This window comes from Chiloscyllium punctatum, chromosome 9 (genome assembly GCF_047496795.1).
Source record: "Chiloscyllium punctatum isolate Juve2018m chromosome 9, sChiPun1.3, whole genome shotgun sequence".
In the NCBI taxonomy this organism is placed as follows: Eukaryota; Metazoa; Chordata; class Chondrichthyes; order Orectolobiformes; family Hemiscylliidae; genus Chiloscyllium; species Chiloscyllium punctatum.
This window is the reverse complement of record NC_092747.1, coordinates 19,514,001-19,532,913: the sequence shown is the minus strand read 5'-3', so window position 1 is coordinate 19,532,913 and position 18,913 is coordinate 19,514,001. Positions and strand designations below refer to the sequence as shown.

Below are 18,913 nucleotides of genomic sequence, written 5' to 3'. Positions count from 1 at the left end.
AGGTGTTAGGGGTAGATTCTTTACTCAGCGAGTCGTGAATTCATGGAATGCCCTGCCAGTAGCAGTAGTGGACTCTCCCTCTTTATGGAGATATCAGTAATCTTCCAATTCTGTTCTCTTAAGCATCTCCAATTTAAATCACTCCTCCAGTGGTGGCCATCCCACCCTCCCTCTCACCCTTCATCCCTCAACCTTTCCTTCCATTTCTTAGAAACTAGCTCTTTGACCAAGCTTTGGGTCATCTCGCCAAAAATCTCCTTGTGTGCTTCACTGTTTAATTTTGTTTTATAACACAATCGTGTATCACATTGGGAATTTTCTTCATGTTAAAGATGCTACATAAATATAAGTTGGTGATGTCAGTCGAAGCCCCAGGAACAGAGCAGAAGGGAAGATTGAGACTCCATAATCAAGGAACAGGAAAGTTAATCAGAGAAAATTGTTTAAATTACAGGCTGATGCTAGAGTCTATTCATCACTGGGAACTGTGATTTTCTTTCACCAGATGTTTTATATAACAATGTATTATTTGAACGCAGATTGAAGATAATGTGGTTTATGTTGCCATGACACTTGTGACTATGGGTTCTACATGTTCAGCGAGGGCTAACCCCATCTCTTCTGATACGTTGTGGCCTGAAGTCATTTCCTTTTACCTCAGAATAATAATTGGCTGAATCTGGTAGGTTTCTGCAAATTATTTTTTTTCACTAACGCACATAATACTGTTCTTTGTAAACTGCACTGACAATTCCATCTCTTTGTCACAGTCTCTTGCACACAACTGCAGATGTCACTGTTCAATCATGCTATTCATCACCATCTCAATCCAATATACGTTTTCACTTTACCACAAGATAAATGTGAATATCAGCATTGCTGCAAAACAGATTTTCAAAAGCAACTTTCAAGGCTGTGCCTTCGTTTTGTGAACTGAACATTTGAAGTAAGAATGTGAGTAGGCAATTCAGCCCTTTGAGCTTGCTCTGCCATTTAACATGATCATGGCTGATCTTATCATGGTCTCAACTCCACTTTCCTGCCTGCTCCCTATAGCCCTTTACCTGCCTTTCATCAGAAACATATCCATTTCTTTCTTGAATCTGTGGATTGATTCTGCCCCCACTGCACTCTGGGGCAGTGAGTTCCACTGATTCACAACCTCCTGAGAGAAGAAGTAGTTTCCCCTCATCTCAGTTTTGAACCAACTGCCTCTCACTCAATATCTATGCCCTCTTGTTTGAATCATGCTCCCCACTGTGGGGCACTGTTCGAAGTCCACCTTATCAATTCCCTTTAGCATTTTATATATCTCAGTCAGATTTCCCCCTTATCCTTCTGAATTCCAGCCAGTACAAGTCCAAACTAGATTAGATTAGATTAGATTAGATTACTTACAGTGTGGAAACAGGCCCTTCGGCCCAACAAGTCCACACCGCGCCCGCCGAAGCATAACCCACCCATACCCCTACATCTACATCTACCCCTGACCTAACACTACGGGCAATTTAGCATGGCCAATTCACCTGACCTGCACATCTTTGGACTGTGGGAGGAAACCGGAGCACCCGGAGGAAACCCACGCAGACACGGGGAGAACGTGCAAACTATTCAGCTGTTCCTCGTACAATAGCCTTTTCATCCCTGGAATCAACCTGGTGAACCTCCACTGAGCTGCCTCCAGTGAAGAGATCAAAACTGGACACAATACTCCAGGAGTGGTCTCACCAACACTTCATATTATTGTTAACAACATTACTTTCATAATGCAGTTCTTTTGTAATAAATGACAGGATTCCATTTGCCTAAGATATGCTGCACTGCATACCCACTTTCTGCGATTCATGCACACAGATGCCCAGATCCCTCTGCACTGACACCCTTTGAATCTGCTTCCTATTTAAACAATTGGCCCTTTCATTTGTCTAGCCAAAATGGAGGCCTTGCACTTATCCACATTAAACTCTATCTGCCAGATTGTGGTCTATTCTCTTACCTTATGAATATCCATCTGCAAACTTTGTATCTCCTCATCACTGCCTGCTCTCCCACCTGTTTCAGATCCATGAATTCTGCTACGTTACACTCTGTCCCTGCCTGCAGATCATTATATAGATTGTAAATAGCTAAAGTCTAAGAACTGAACCCTACAGCACCCCACAAGTTACAGCTCACCATCCAGGGAAGGACCCGCTTATCTCAAACCTCCACTTTCTGTCAGACAGCCAATCCTTTATCTAAGCCAAAATTCTACCCAACCCCCCCAAGATCTAAGTTTGTGAATCAGTCTTTCACACCAGGAGTATTGTGTCCAGTTTTGATCTCTTCACTGGAGACAGCTCAGAGGAGGTTCACTAGGTTGATTCCAGAGATGAAAGGGCTATTGAACAAGGTGCTGTTCAATAGCTTGGGCTGGTTCTTTCATGCAGCACCTTGTCAAATGTCTTCTGGATTGAAAGTTTCCCTTGCCATGTAGTTGGATAATTATGATTTTTATCTAGCACGCCATCAATACATTACCAACTCCCCAAAATCCTACAATGGCACTCAGTAGAATTTAAATTCTGTTCATAAATCTGGAATTGAAAGCTAATCCATGACCATGAAAATTATATTAATTTTCGCTAACACCAACCTGGATTCACTAACACGAGTTCGGGAATGAAATCTGCAATTTCACTCGTAACTTCAGTTCCACCATGTTGTGCTGACTCTTAGCTGCCCTCAGGTACCAAACTACTCAGCTCAAGGGCAATTCGGGATGGGCAACAAATGCTGACAATGCCTCCATTGAAACTGAATAAAACAAAGGCAAATTTGACAAGCATTAAGGAGGTCCTTGTTCAAGGTCCTCAGTGCATTAAAACATAGATGCTCAGAACAGGAGTAGATTATTTGGCCCCTCAAGCCTGATCCTCCATTCAATATGATCATGGCTGATCATCAAGCTCAGTACCCTAATCCCGCCCTCCTGCCTTGATGTTTCTTTCGTCACAAGAGCTGAATCTACCTCCTTTCTGAAAATACAAGGTTTGGCATCAGTCATTTTGTGGTAGTGAATTCCACAGGCTCAGCACTCCCTGGGTGCCTGTTCAACGGATCCAGCTTTGGGAAGGTTACCCACTGAAAGTCAACCACTCCCAGTTATGCTGACAGTCAGTAGGAAATCCCTGGCAATCTGATTAGGTGGGACTTCCATCCAAAGCTCTGAAATCCCAGGGAATGCTCAATGCTGGCCAGTTAAGTGCCTGATCAGAATCAGGCAGTTTTCTTTTATTATTAGTGAGTTTTAAGAAGATTTGTAGCTCAGGTTGAGGTTCTGGTTGGAGGTTTACTTGATGAGCTAGAAGGTTCATTTTCAGACGTTTCATCACCATACTAGGTAACATCATCAGTGATGAAGGGCTTTTGCCCAAAACGTTGATTTTCCTGATCCTCGGATGCTGCCTGACCTGCTGTGCTTTTCCAGCACCACACCCTTGACTCTAATCTCCAGCATCTCCAGTACTCATTTTCACCTAGCATCATCAGTGAGTCTCCAGATGATGTATTGGTGGTATGGCCCACTTTCTACTTATGTGTTTAGGTTTCCTTGGATTGGTGATGTCATTTCCTCTGGCGACATCATTTTTGTCTTTTTTTTTATTTTCATTCATTGATGAGGGCACTGCTGGCTAGACCAGCATTCATTGCCCATTCCTAATTGCCAAGAGAAAGTAAAGAGTTGCTGTGGCTATGGAGCCACATGTAGGCTAGAACAGGTAAGATTGGCAGTTTCCTTCCCTAAAGGACATCAGTAAACCAGGCTTTTTCCCCTCAGGCAGTCAGTAATATGTTGTGGTCATATTAGATTCTTAATTCCACATTTTTATTGAATTTGCTGTGGCAGGATTCAAACCCAGGTCCCCAGAGTAATACCTGATTCTCTGGATGAACAGTCCAGTAATAATATGACAAGGCCATCACTTCTCCTGAATTAGGTTGAGCCTTCCTCAGCAGAGGTTCCTCCAGGGTTCTGCAGCCATGGGGCCAGACCCTATTGCCAATATTGGGCTTTTCCCAAGATTGGTGAATCAAGAACCAGGGTCACAGTCTCAGGATGGGAGATAGGCCACTGAGGACTGAGATGTAAAAACAGGCCTTCACTTAGAGGATGGCCAACCCGTGGAATTCTGTGCAATACAGAAGATGATCTAGATCACATTGTTCAGTATATTCAAGAAAGAGATTGAAAAAGCTTAAGATATTAATAGGCATTAAGGGGTATGGAAAGAAAGTGAGAATATGGCATGAAGACAGATGATCATGTTGAGTGGCAGGGCAAGTTTAGAGGGCTGAAGGGCCTGATCCTGCTCCTAGTTTCCATCTAACATTAGATTCCCTCCAGTGACTGATACCCAGTTCGAGCCTCATGACAGGTTTCAGAAAGCTGTCCTACCCTACTGCCAGACACAGAAAAGAATCAGAAATTGCACACTTTCTAACTCATCCACTACCAGTAATCAACTGTTTTAGTATAGGTTCATCTCAGACCTCAAGGTACGTCTTAAAACAGTGCTCGTCAACAGTCTACGCATGGAGATTCAGCAGCTGCTATCTCCGCCCTCAGCTGCTGGATTTCCAAACTGCTAACAGTGCCCCAATCAAGGAGGGCACAGTTAGGTTACAACATACCACAGAGACTCCTGTGCATAACCACAGTCATCCCTGCCATTAATCAGACAACAATTCAACATCCAAAGTGATTTCTCCAGCTTCTCATCTCTTACAGGCAGGAGACCAAGCAGTGGACACACTCTAACAGGCAGCAGTAGTGCCTCTGTAAACAATCTATCCTTCAGAAAGGAGCAGCATGTCTTTTCAACCTCCTAGAAAGGAGATTTCACAGAATCCCTACATGTGTGGAAGCAGGCCTTTCAGCCATCAAATCCGCACTGACCCTCCAAAGAGCATCCCTCCCTGAGCCACTTCCCCACTACCTGATCCCTGATATTTCCCATCACTAATCCACATGCTTACACATCCCTGGACACTATATGGGGCAATTTAAGCTTGGCCAATCCACCTAACCTGCATGTTTTTGGGCTGTGGGAGGAAACTGGAGCACCCAAAGGAAACCCACGCAGACATGGGGAGAATATGCAAACACAGACAGCTGCCCGAGGCTAGATTCGAACCCCCAGGTCCCTAGCACTGTGAGGCAGCAACGCTAACCACTGAGCTACTGTGCCGCCCCTAAGCAGAGTGCGGAAATGAACACAAGCCAGTCAAACTGCTGCTTTGAATGTGTCAGAGACCATTCTCAGAATTGTGAATGAGATGAGAAGACTCATTTTAAAACTAATTGCACCCGCGGAATCTTTATGGGCACATGAATTGGAACAAAAAGCTTACAAATCACCGGATTTATTAGCACCACATTACAAGTAAAGCATAATGGAGAAGCGTAGCAATGAGTAATTAGATTAATGAATGATGAAAATGATGGTCTTCAAAACCATCCATAACATTTCAGTGTCAGTACAAATTTGGTAATATTCCTCTCTTAGTTCATTTTGAAGTCAGACACCTCACTGAACACTGGCCAAGATTTCCATGGCAGAGTGATGTCTGGAATTTCAATCCCACAGCTGCACGGGTATACTGGGCTGGGTGGCTGCTAAAAGGCAATCTTTCAAAAAATGTTTAAAGCATTTGAACGTTTCAGTCATTGTTGAACATCGAACTGATCTCCAGGAATGTCAGCATCTAGAGTAAGCAAAGCCGAACTGAAGAACTGTGTCATAACGTCTTTCCAGGTGAAGACATCCTCAGATCTCTTGGTAAGGCTAAACTTTGCCCAAAACATTCTACTACATATTGGCCCAGATGCTGCAGATGTTTGAGTTCGGGCAATTTGATGGCTCAGGATCCCTCTCCTAGCATTATCTCTGCCTCTGATATGATGAACTTGATTTTGAATTTTGATGGCATCAGACACAATAATCCCAAGCAAGCTTCTCCCAGAACATGCCCAGGTGGCATGGGTGGCTCAGCAGTTAGCATTGCTGCCTCACAGCACCAGGGATCTGGGTTTGATTCCACCCTTGGGTGACTGTCTTTGTGGAGTTTGCATATTCTCCTCAGGTCTGCGTGGGTGCTGTGGTCTCCTCCTACGGTCCAAAGGAAGTACAGGCTAGGTGGGTTAGCAATGGGAAACTTCGGGTGGGATGGGCCAGTTGGGCCAAATAGCCTGTTTCCACATTGTTGGGTTCTACGAACTCAAGGTTGATATCAAAACTCCTCAGTGAAGACTTCAGTACCCCTTTCTTTGGCCTCTGCAATGACACATCAGAGATTTAATGCTATGATCTCCATAACAAAAGAGCTTCCGTGGTTCTGTTCTTGGATTTTTCCTGGGGCTATCTTACTGCAAACACCATATCAGTGGTTCCTCAACTATTTCAGAAACTGCACTGACTCTCTGGCAGCAAATCCTACTTAAGATGTTGCACTTAGAAGTTCAGAAGGATGCTGACAAAGATTTTGCCAGCAATGGGGAGGAGGGAGAGAGATAAACAAACTGCAGATGCTGGAATCCAAGGTAGACAAGCAGGAGGCTGGAAGAACATAGCAAGCCAGGCAGCATCGGGTGATGGAGAAGTCAATGTTTCAGATGCAACCCTTCTTCAGCAATGGGGAGGAGCAAGATTCCTTCATGATTGTCATAAGATTGGTGAATCAATTCCTGGTTCTAAAGATTGACAATGGAAGCATCTTTGTATTCTTGACAGACAGACCCTTTTGTCACAGACTGAAGGAGTTCCGTTAGGTTTTTGATGAGACATCAACTTCCAACCTTATAAACCTCTGTTGGGCTAACATCGGATTCCTGAGTACACAGAGTCTAAGGATAGTGACTCAGTATGTGCAAAGAGAACAATATCTTAGTGACATCAGATAATGTGGAATGGAAGCCTCAGTCTGTGACATATCCTGTGTCACCAACCTTTGAATAGGCCTGCTGTTGTCCAATCACAAGGACAAAGATCAGAGCAGTAGACTTTGTCTACATGGACTTTAGTAAAGCTTTTGACAAGGTTCCCTGTGGTAGATTAATTAGTAAAGCTAGATGACATGGGATTCAGCAAGAGCTTGCTAATTGGATATTAATTTGACTTGATGGAAGAAAGCAGAGGGTAGTAGTGGAGGGCTATTTACCAGAGTGAAAGCCCGTGACCAGCAGTGTTCCACAGGAATTGGTGCTAGGCCCACTGTTTTTTGGCATTTATATAAACAATTTGGATGAGAATTTAAGAGGCATGGTTAGTAAGTTTGTGGATGACATGAAAATTGGTAGCTTTGATGTGGAGGTGCCAGTGTTGGACTGAGGTGGACAAAGTTAAAAATCAGGTAGGTAAAAACAATGACTGCAGATGCTGGAAACCAGATTTTGGATTGGTGGTGCTGGAAGAGCACAGCAGTTCAGGTAGCATCCGAGGAGCAGCCACAACACCAGGTTATAGTCCAATTGGTTTAACATGACAAGGGAGCTGTGCTTCAAAAGCTTGTACTTTCAAATAAACCTGTTGGACTATAACCTGTTATTGTGTGATTTTAAACCAAAATTGATGATATAGTGGACCGTCAACGTGTTTATCTGAGATTACAAAGGGATCTTGATCATTTGGGCCAATGGAGTGGCAGGAGTTTAATTTGGATAGATGAAAGGTATTGCATTTTGTTAAAATGAACAAGAGCAGGACTTACATAAATAATGGTAAGGCCTTGGGTAGTGTTGTTAATCCCTAGAGAGATCTAGGGATTCAGGTACATAGCTCTTTGGAAGTTGCATCACAGGTGGATTGGGTGGCTAAGAAAGGTTTTGCTTGCTTGTTCCCATTGCTCATACCATTGAGTCCAGGCCACTTTTGGAGTACCATGTGCAGTGCTGGTCACCCTGCTATTAGGAAGGATATTATTAAATTGGAGGGTTCAGAAAAGATTTACCTGGAAAAGCAAAAGGTCTTTTCCCTAGGATGGGGGAGTTCTAAACGAGGAGGCATATTTTAAGGTGAGAAGAGAGAGATTTAAAAAGGGACCAGAGAGTGGTTTGTATGTGGAATGAACTGCCAGAGAAGGGGTAGATACAGGTTCAGTTACAACATTTAAAGGACATTTGGACAGCTACATGAACAGGAAACATTTAGAGGGATATGGATCAAATGCAGGCAAATGGGATTGGTTTAGTGTGGGAAATTTGGTCGGTATGAATGAGTTGACTGAAGGATCTGTTTCCATGCTGTATACTATAGAATGGCAATGGTGACCAGGCTCATGGAACTAGAGACAAATGGTCATAAGGACCTAAAATGTCACCCAGCAGTGGTGCAGTGTTTTAGGAAAAACCACAAAGCTAGCCCAGTTATTCAAACCCAATCAAGGGGGAAATGTTGGAAGTGAATTGAAGCAGTGGTTGTAGTCAGTAAAGCAATAGACCTCTAGCTGAATTTTGGCAATGAGCCACAGAACAGGAAAGCCTGTGAAGATGAAGACAGTGCAGGAGTGTGGAGTATGTGGCAAACTATTGAGAGAGTAGGAGAAAGTGAGGACAACAGATTTTGGAATTCAGTCAAGAGTGTGGTGCTGGACCTCTACACCGCTGAAGCTAGAAGCCAACTCGAAGACACCTCCTCCTACTGTCCCCTCAACCATGACCCTACCCCACCATCACCAAACCATCAACTCCCAGACCATACAGAACCTCGCCAACACAGGAGATCTCCTACCAACAGCTTCCAACCTCATAGTCCGGGAACCTCTCACTGCCCGGTTCTACCTCCTTCCCAAGATCCACAAGCCTGACCACCCTAGCGGACCCATTGTCTCAGCATGCTCCTGCCCCACTGAACTCCTCTCCAACTACCTTGATACTGTCCTATCCCCCCTAGTCCAGGAACTCCCCACATACATTCGAGACACCACCCACACCCTCCACCTCCTCCAAGACTTCCATTTTCCCAGCCCTAAAACGCCTTATCTTCACCATGGATATCCAATCCCTCTACACCTCCATCCACCATGACCAGGGCCTCCAAGCCCTCCGTTTCTTCCTCTCCAGATGTCCCCAACAGTACCCTTCCACCGACACTCTCATTCATTTGGCAGAACTGGTCCTCACTCTTAACAATTTCTCCTTCGAATCCTCCCACTTCCTCCAGACCAAAGGGCACCCGTATGGGCCCCAGCTATGTCTGTCTCTTTATTGGCTACGTAGAACAGTTGATCTTCCGTAATTACACCGGCACCACTCCCCACCTCTTCCTCCGCTATATTGATGACTGCATTGGCACCACCTTGTGCTCCCGCGAGGAGGGTGAGCAGTTCATCAACTTCATCAATACATACCACCCCAACTTTAAATTCACCTGGACCATCTCTAACACCTCCCTCTCCTTCCTGGACCTCTTCACCTCCATTAATGACGACTGACCTGACACTGACATTTTCTTACAAACCCACCGACTCCCACAGCTACCTGGATTACACCTCTTTCTACCCTACCTCCTGCAAAAATGCCATCCCGTATTCCCAATTCCTCCGCCTCCGCCGTATCTGCTCCCAGGAGGACCAGTTCCACCACAGAACACACCAGATGGCCTCCTTCTTTAGAGACCGCAATTTCCCTTCCCACGTGGTTGAAGATGCCCCCTAACGCATCTCATCCACATCCCGCACCTCTGCCCTCAAACCCCACCCCTTCAACTGTAACAAGGACAGAATGCCCCCGGTCCTCACTTTGCACCTTACCAACCTTCGCATTAACTGCATCATCCACCGATATTTCCGCCACCTCCAAACGGACCCCACCACCAGGGATATATTTCCCTCTCCACCCCTTTCCGCTTTCTGCAAAAACTGTTCCCTCCGTGACTACCTGGTCAGGTCCACGCTCCCCAACAGCCCACACTCCCGTCCTGGCACTCTCTCCTGCCACTGCAGGAATTGCAAACTCTGCGTCCATACGTCCTCCCTCAACTCCATCCAAGGCCCCAAAAGAGCCTTCCAAATCCATCAAAGTTTCACCTGCACATCCACCAATGTCATTTATTGTATCCGTTGTACCCGATACAGTCTGCTCTACACTGGGGAGACTGGACGCCTCCTCGCAGAGTGCTTTAGGGAACATCTCCGGGACGCTCACACCAATCAACCCCGTGGCCCAACATTTCAACTCCCCTTCCCACTCTGCCGAGGACATGCAGGTCCTGGGCCTCCTCCACCGCCGTTCCCTCACCACCCAACGCCTGGAGGAAGAACACCTCATCTTCCTCCTCAGAATACTTCAACCCCAGGGCAGCAATGTGGACTTCATCAGTTTCCTCATTTCCCCTCCCCCCACCTTAGCTCAGTTCCAACCTTCCAGTTCAGCACTGTCCTCATGACCTGTCCTATCTGCCAATCTCCCTTCCCACCTATCCACCCCACCCTCCCCTCTGACCAATCACCTCCATCCCCACCCCCATTCACCTATTGTACTCTTTGCGACCTTCTCCCCAGCTCCCCCCCCCCCCCCCCCCCATTTATCTCTCCACCCTGGAGGCTCCCTGCCTCTATTCCTGATGAACGGCTTTTCCAGCACCACACTCGCGAAGCTACTGAGAGAATTAGCCAGTGACAGCGGGTGAAGTATTACTGAAATGAGAAGTAGAAGTCGTTACAGGGATGTAGTCGACAGGCACTCAGAAAGCACGCTGGCAGCAAGTACACAAAGAAACAGGGTACTGTCCAGGCCATAAAGGATTGTCACCGGTGAGAACCCAACCCACCAATTTAACTGACTGCTGGAGTTCAAGCAGCAAAAGATGCAGGGTAAATTATTCCTGGGAATTATAAACAGGCTAGTACAAATTCCATTCCCCTGGCTGTACAGACCAACAGGACTAATTTGACTATGTAGAAATTAAGGTAAGCAGTAGGGACAATAGTTTTAAATTGATTACAAGAGAAGGATATCAATCCTTTCATATGCTCAGCCATGGTTGAAGCCAAAACCTTCCAATCATCTTCCACTCAACTTTGAGGCTTGGGAAGTCTTAATATCAGAGTGCGGGGCCAAGTACATGCTACGCATCACTACTATCAAAGAGAAGTTACACACATCTCATACGTGATTCCCAATTATTTTGATTCTTTATTCAGTGGAGTAATTTGTGTAGCTTCAGAGCACCAGAGGACGCTAAAGTCACTGAAGTGCAACAGTGAAATAGAGAATTACACGGTAACACATTCAGAAAAGGTGATCACAATGTAGTTAATGGGCAAAGAGGCCCACAGGAAATGGATAAATGCCAAGCAGTCCAAGGGAAATAGGCAGGTCGTACTCACAAAATTGGTTTCCATTTTGGGCATCAGTGAGGTTTTGGAGCAATAAGGTCAGGGTCTCTAGAGCAGTGGAACAAATTACATTCCATAAAATCACCCAGTCACCTTCAATACTGGAGAAAGCTCTTAAGTTGATCTGGGTGTGAAGGGAGTTTCTTATGACAAGAGTTTGTGTTGATTGGGCTGACAGAAGGCAGAGAGTGGTTGTAGATGGAAAGTATTCTGCCTGGAGGACAGTGTTGAATGGGGGCCCGTAGAGCTCTGTTCTTGGGCCTCTGCTCTTTGTAGTTTTTATAAATAACTTGGATGAAGAGGTTGAGGGGTGGGTTAGTAAATTTTCAGATGACACAAAGATTGGAGGTGTCGTCGATAGTATCGAGGGCCACTGCAGGCTGCAGCACGACATAGACAAGATGCAGAACTGGGCTGAGAAATGGCAGATGGAGTTCAGCCTGGATAAATGCAAAGTGATGCATTTTGGAAGGTCAAACTTGAATGCTGAATATAGGATTAAAGACAGGATTCTTGGCAGGGTGGAGGAACAGAGGGATCTTGGTGTTCAAGTACACAGATCCCTCAAAGTTGCCACCCAAGTGGATAGGACTGTTAAAAAAGCATATGGTGTTTTGACTTTCATTAACAGGGGGATCGAGTTTAAGATCTGTGAGGTTTTGCTATAGCTCTAAGTGCCTGGTGAGACCACACTTGGAATATTGTGTCCAGTTCTGGTTGCCCTACTATAAGAAAAATATATAGGCTTTGGGGAGGGTGCAAAGAAGCTTTACCAGAATTCTGCCTGGACTGGAGGGCTTGTCTTACGAAGAGAGGTTTACTAAGCTCGGACTTTTCTCTCTGGAGAGGAGGAGGAAGACAGGTGACCTGATCGAGGTATACAAGGTAATGAGGGGCATGGATAGAGTCAATAGCCAGAGACACTTCCCCAAGGCAGGATTGACTGGCATGAGGGGTCATAGTTTTGAGATATTAAGAGAGACATATAGAGGAGATGTCAGAGGTAGGTTCTTTACACAGAGAGTTGTGAATGCCTGGAATGCGTTGCCAGCGGTGATGGTGGAAGCAGAGTCATTAGGGACATTTAAGTGACTGCTGGACATGCACATGGATAGTAGTGAATTGAGCAGTGCATAGGTTAGGTTATTTTATTTTACATTAGGATCAATCCTCGGCACAACATCATGGGCCGAAGGGCCTGTTCTGTGCTGTACTTTTCTATGTTCTATGTTCTAGTGTAAACTGTCAGTGGGGGATACGTTGAAGAATCGGTGCTTGGCTCAGTAACAAAACTGGTTTCATCACAACTTGCGAAATAAACGGTTTTGGAAATGTTGGGGGTGCACTCCTGCCCTCTTGTTCAGCAGCCTCCTCTGCTCACAGTGTTTGGAACAGTGATAGTGCACACATGCAGAATGGATAGACCTTCATGTTAGACAGTGCCTCATGATGATTGCCGTTTGACTTGCTATTTGGGAGGGTGTCAGCCCTCAAAGTTCTCCGTTGAACATTAATTCAACTGCACCACTCATGATAGCGATTGAAAAATATCACCATTTATGGCCAGTACAAAAGCTCAGTGGTTAGTATTGCTACCTCACAGGGCCAGGCTTGGGTTTGATTCTACTCTCGGGTGACTATCTGCATGGAGTTTGCACATTCTCCCTGTGTCTGTGTGAGTTTCCTCAGGGTGCTCTGGCTTCCTCCCACAGTCCAAAGATGTGTGGGCTACTTGGATTGGCTGTGCTATAGTGCCCAGTGTTGGTTTTTATTTGTTTCAACTTAATTCAAAACAAAACTCCAAGATTCCAGTAGAAGCCCAGTAATTTTAGACGGTAAGGAATCTTCTCAAAATGATGGCGATTTCAAAGTTTGTGAGAAGATTTGTAGCTCAGGTGCTACATTGAACCACAACAATGATAGAGATTTTTGCTGCAATATACAGCCCCAGGAACTTTATGACTAATTTTTAGATGAAACATTTTTCAATAAGTCTCTTTGCGATAGGGTTAATGGTAATATTTGCCAATCATGCTGCTGGCTTCCTCCCAACCCCAGATTGCAATTCTGGGGTTGATGATCTTAGTTGGCTGGGCTGCAATGCAAACTGTGGCCAAAATCTACACTGGCTGAGGTTACCATGAAAGCCTATCCTTCTCAACCTCTCCCCTCTCCTGAGGTGTGATGTGGTGAGCTTTGGATTAAATCACAGAATCACAGAGTTGTACAGCACAGAAACAGACCCTTTGGTCCAACTCGTCCATGCCGACCAGAAGGCCTAAATTAATTTAGTTCCATTTGGCCTATATCCCACTGAACTCTTCCACTTCATGTGCCCATCCAGATGCCTTTTAAATGTTTTCATTGTACCAGCCTCCACTACTTCCCTCTGGCAGCTCATTCCATACACGCACCACCCTCTGTATGAAAAAGTTCCCTCTCAGGTCCCTTTTAAATCTTTCCCCTCTCACCTTAAACCAATGCCCTCTTGTTTTGGTCTCCCCTGCCCTGGAAAAAAGATCTTGTCTATACATCCTATCCATGCTCCTCATGATTTTATTAACCTCTATAAGATCACTCCTCAGCATCCAGGGCAAAAATCACCCCAGCTTTTTCAGCCTCTCCCTTTGGCTCAAACCCTCCACACCCGGCAACGTCATTATAAATCTTTTCTGAACCCTTTCAAGTTTAACAACATCTTTCCTATTGCATTATGTGAGGGTGCCAGTGTTGTACTGGGATGGACAAAGCTAAAAACCACACAACAGGATGTAGTCCAACAGGTTTATTTGGAAGTACAAGCTTTTGGAGCGCTGCTCCTTCATCAGGTAGCTAGTGGAGCAGGATCATAGGACACAGAATTTATAGTAAAAGATCAAAGTGTCATTCGTCTGATGTGATGGATTGAACAAATCTAGATTGCTGTTAAGTCTTTAATCACTTATAGTGCGGGTGCAGGTTTTGATTGCAGGGAGACCACCACCAGTCATTTCTCTCTAAGGAGAGAGTAGCCCTGTAGCCCAGTAGGACTATGGCAACTTTATTTTCCTAATAGAAGTCATGGTTACTGTGCTAATGATGGGACTGAGAGAAATTATGTCAGTCAGAATGGAATGCAAATGTCCGTTTAGATGGAGTAGTGTGGCTCTGAAAGTTGCCCAAGTTCTAACACTCACTCCCAGTCAGGGAGTACCTTCATTTCTGACCTACACAGCTGCACAGGAACTGGAGGTGGAGCAGAGGCAGGAGTGGGAGAGGAAGGGGAGATGTTCACAAAAGGAGGTGGAGGGGTGGCTCTCAGCAGGAGGACCTACTCATCTGGTGAAATGTGCTAGCGGTACGGAGATGTTTGCCCTAACAAAGCAGTTGGTTGAAGCATTCATCAAAAAAATACAGCCAACAAGTACCCTCTCTGATTTACTTGCCAGATATGTGCACCATCCAGTTTCTCAGAGGAGAGGGGAATTGGAATGGACCTTTAATTCCCGAGCTCCCTTTGTTTAATGAGATACAAAACACATGGAGATAAAGGCAGTCACTGGCAAGGTTCCGAAGTCGCCAACAAAGATTCAAGGGCAAAATAGCAAAAACATTTCTCGCTAATATTCTAAATTTTAAAATTTGATATTTTCCCTCTTTTCTCATTGTTTAAGCCACACTAGTGAAGGAAAAATTCTCCCTTCTCTTCCACAACCACACTGCCCCCCCCACCCTGCCCGAATCTCTAAATACTTTCTAAAACCAAAACCTGCTGATTTCAGCATCTCACGTCATATACTTAGACAATGACACTGCACAGAAAGAAGCCATTGGGCCCACCATGCTTTTGCCAGCCCCTTGAAGGAACCAATTTGTGTCTCTGTTCTCCCTTAAGACACAGCAACGTTTTCTTATTCAAAATATTTATTCAGTTCCCAGAGAAGGTACTTTTACCCCAGAATGAAGCAAAACCTTACTGAATAAGAGTATTAATTCCAATATACGTTTTGTTCTCTCCAGGGACCAGTTAGCTCAGTTGGATGAATGGCTGGTTTGCAATACAGAGTGACACCAAACTGCAGGCCAAGGTCATCATGAAGGTCCTGCCCTCTCATCCTGAGACATGGGGACTCTCTGGCTAAATGCACCATTAGTCATCTGTCTCTCATGAGAGAGCAGTCCTATGGTCCTCTGAAACGATGGTGACATTACCTCTCTTTTGTCTGTACCAGTTCAGTCTAATTCTTCCGCTAATAATTTCAGTTCTTTCTTGGGCATCTGACCATGTATTTGACCACAGTTACTGTCCTTTTATAATCTCACAAAAACAGGGACATCATATTAATATCACTGGACCAGTAATGCCCTCGGGTCACAGGTTCAAACCTCACTGATAGAATTTAAAATCAAGTGAAAAAAATCCAGAATTGAAAGAGTGCCGCAGTAAGGTGACCACAGAATGATCATATATTATTAAGGTTCATTAATGTCTTTTAGGATGCAAACCTTCCATCTCGAACCATCCGGACTACGTGTGATTCCAAACACAAGCTGTTATTACTGTACACGTCAGATCCCAGACTGAAATCTGGCTTGATAGATCACACTTTGATTTATTTAACAGAGAATGTGAGAAAGGAAGGCTGACAGGGAAAAAAAAGTGTACGAGAAAGGCAGAGAGATAGAGAGAAAGAGGAAGAGAAAAGGAGAAATGTAATTGTGTCTGAGGAAGAGGGGAAAAAGGAAGTAAGGAGAAAGGGAGGCAGAAGAAGTGTAAACAAGGAAAAAAACAGGGAGAAGAGTGCATGTGAGAGATACAGCTAGGGTAATGGAGGAGAGTGAGAGTGAGAGAGGAGAAAGAGAAGCTGTTTATGGAGGAGGAGGTGAAGAGACAGAGTGTGGAGGAAGAGGGAGAGGGGGTAAAGAGAATGAGAAATAACTTGAGGATAGAAAAAAAAGATAAGAAAGGCATGGAAGAAATAAGAGAAAAGATTTCTTCCAAGAAAACTCTCAATTTGTGAGGAAGTATTATTTGCTTTCAAATAAGACCAAGAATAAAATAAAACAAACTTTCATACAGCTTTGAAAATAAATTGAGCCACACTGTTATTACTGACAGTTGAAAAGTTACAAGTTCAAACAGCTGAATTGAACATAAGTGGAAAACTTATAAAAGCAACTTTTGAGTTAACACTTCCATCTGAACACAGGCGGGAAACGGTGACTGGCAGACTGCTCAGAGATAATGTACCTGTGAGAATAGGTGAGCTGGAATGAGTATAAGATAACCATGGACACTCATTCCCAAAGGAGAGCTGAGCATTCCAATATTACAGCAGAATACTTAACCGAAAGGATAAGCTCATCTAAATTCATATTCATGTCCCGGAGGAAAATCGAAAGCTTTTCAGAAAGTTGGGCAGTTGAATTTTTCAGGACGGAGATACACCAAATCATATGAAGGAAATGGCAGGGAAATGAAGCTAAGGAGCAGATAAGACATGTTCAAATTGAATAGCACTATCAACTCAAGGGACTGAATACACCGGTTTTCTTATTCCAAATGATGCACTGTATCGTGAGTTATAAGTTATTAGAGATGAGGAGGGGTGAATAGGGTCCCCTCTTTTTAACCCACACCACGGTCAGCTGCAAAAAAGCTTTTTAATTCTTTACCTTGTCGCTCAAATTAAAATATAGCACAGCTAATGTTAAGGAGCCAATTACAAATTTCTTTCAATGGAAAGAAAGAGGAATTTTATTCCTCACGAATTAAAGAAAAATAATTAAAAGCAGTATCTAACATATAAACAAAGCTTAAAAAGGGGGGAGTTGCTCGTTTAATAAAGAAGATAAAGAATAGGACATTTTACAAAGTAGTTCTTAGAATTTTTGAAGCGTCAGAATTTAACCTGAGACCACAGGTTTTCTTTTTTAAAAACTGATGGTCTGTATCCTCAGGGCTAGTTTATTTTGAGTTCTCAGTGAATGAATGTTTCTCCAATCAGCTTCATCACCAGGTTTTTATCCCCCGCCCCCCACCCCGAGAAGCTGGGAGAAACAGGGAGTGAATGTGTGTGACAGCATTATTGTTCTTTTGGTATTTCCATGTCAAAATTCACATTTTTCTCTCCCAAGCTGGATATTCCGCAGAGCCATTCCTTACCAGCGTTCTCAGTGGCTAACATATCAATTAAAAACAAAATAATAGTCTATTCACATTTCAGATAAGGTACAGAAATCTTGACACAACAGAAACGATTATCTTGATGACTTCTCTACATCTTCTTCATCACGTTTATAACCATAGCAGCAGACTCACCACTCCTGTTGAATGACTGGGCTGAATTCTTCACAGTGGATATTATACTGGTCAGAGACGACAGCTCCATTCTGGTAGTGACCTTGTCCTGCATCCTGACCAGGCAGAAGCCCGCAAAAGCCTTCCAGAAGTTTCAGATCCCCGCAATCTCTGCTCTTAGCTGACGTTTTGAGGTGGTCATTCAAAGCCATTTGAGGGGGATCTATTTTCCGTGCCAGTTCTATCTCAATCTGGCTTTTGTTGTCCAGGTGCATTTTTGTTTAACAAAATAAAATGTAGACTGTGTCACTAAAGTAAAAGAAGAGACAAAAAATTGAGTCAATTTCAAATGCCACCATTTGATTAGATTAGATTAGATTACTTACAATGTGGAAACAGGCCCTTCGGCCCAACAAGTCCACACTGCCCCGCCGAAGCGCAACCCACCCATACCCCTACATTTACCCCTTACCTAACACTATGGGCAATTTAGCATGGCCAATTCACCTGACCTGCACATCTTTGGACTGTGGGAGGAAACCGGAGCACCCGGAGGAAACCCACGCAGACACGGGGAGAACGTGCAAACTCCACACAGTCAGTTGCCTGAGGCGGGAACTGAACCCAGGTCTCTGGCGCTGTGAGGCAGCAGTGCTAACCACTGTGCCACCGTGCCGCCCAATTTGTCCAATTGTGAAGATCTGAGAATTCTTTCACAGGATCACAAAATTCAAAAAATACAACATAGGCCTCTGTTCAGCTGTAGAAAGAAAATGTAGCATTTGTTTTCTTCTGACATAAGTGGAGCAGAACACCAGCCACCCATGGGCTTTATCATAGACCCTGCAACAAGTTGGAGTTGGAAGAGGGTGTTGTTGGATTTAATTGTCCGTCAAAACAGGGGATTGCTTAAAGCTGAGAAAGTCTGAGACTCGAGGAACCAGTTATCTGACTAGTAACTGAAACATCAGCTAAGCTAAGCATATATTTAGGTGATAGAGAAAAGAACTTTCTTTGTTGTTTGAGTATTCTAATAGGGATGGTGCTGGAATTAGTGCAATTTCATTTTACTGCACATTTAAAGTTGTGTTACGTGTGAACAGCTTGGTTTATTCTACTTTATCTTCATTTCCTTTGCATCTTTTATGTTTGAAACCAAATCTGCAGCATTGCGTGCTTGTGTTGCACTGAAATAAGACTTTGTTAAAGTCTGTTTCAATGCAAGGAGTGTCAGATGAACTTAAAGCACGGAACTTG

General features: G+C 44.2%; 1 protein-coding gene across 3 annotated transcripts in view; it reads right to left on the bottom strand.

The window, feature by feature from the left end:
* Positions 1 to 18,913, bottom strand: part of oca2 (oculocutaneous albinism II) — a 545,784-nt gene that overhangs the window by 479,694 nt on the left and 47,177 nt on the right. For all 3 annotated transcript variants that reach the window (XM_072576986.1, XM_072576990.1, XM_072576987.1), the window contains exon 2: positions 17,678 to 17,965. In XM_072576986.1, coding sequence (XP_072433087.1) covers positions 17,678 to 17,931 — 254 coding nt within the window. In that variant the 5' untranslated portion in view covers positions 17,932 to 17,965. The remainder of the gene's footprint in view (positions 1 to 17,677; positions 17,966 to 18,913) is intronic.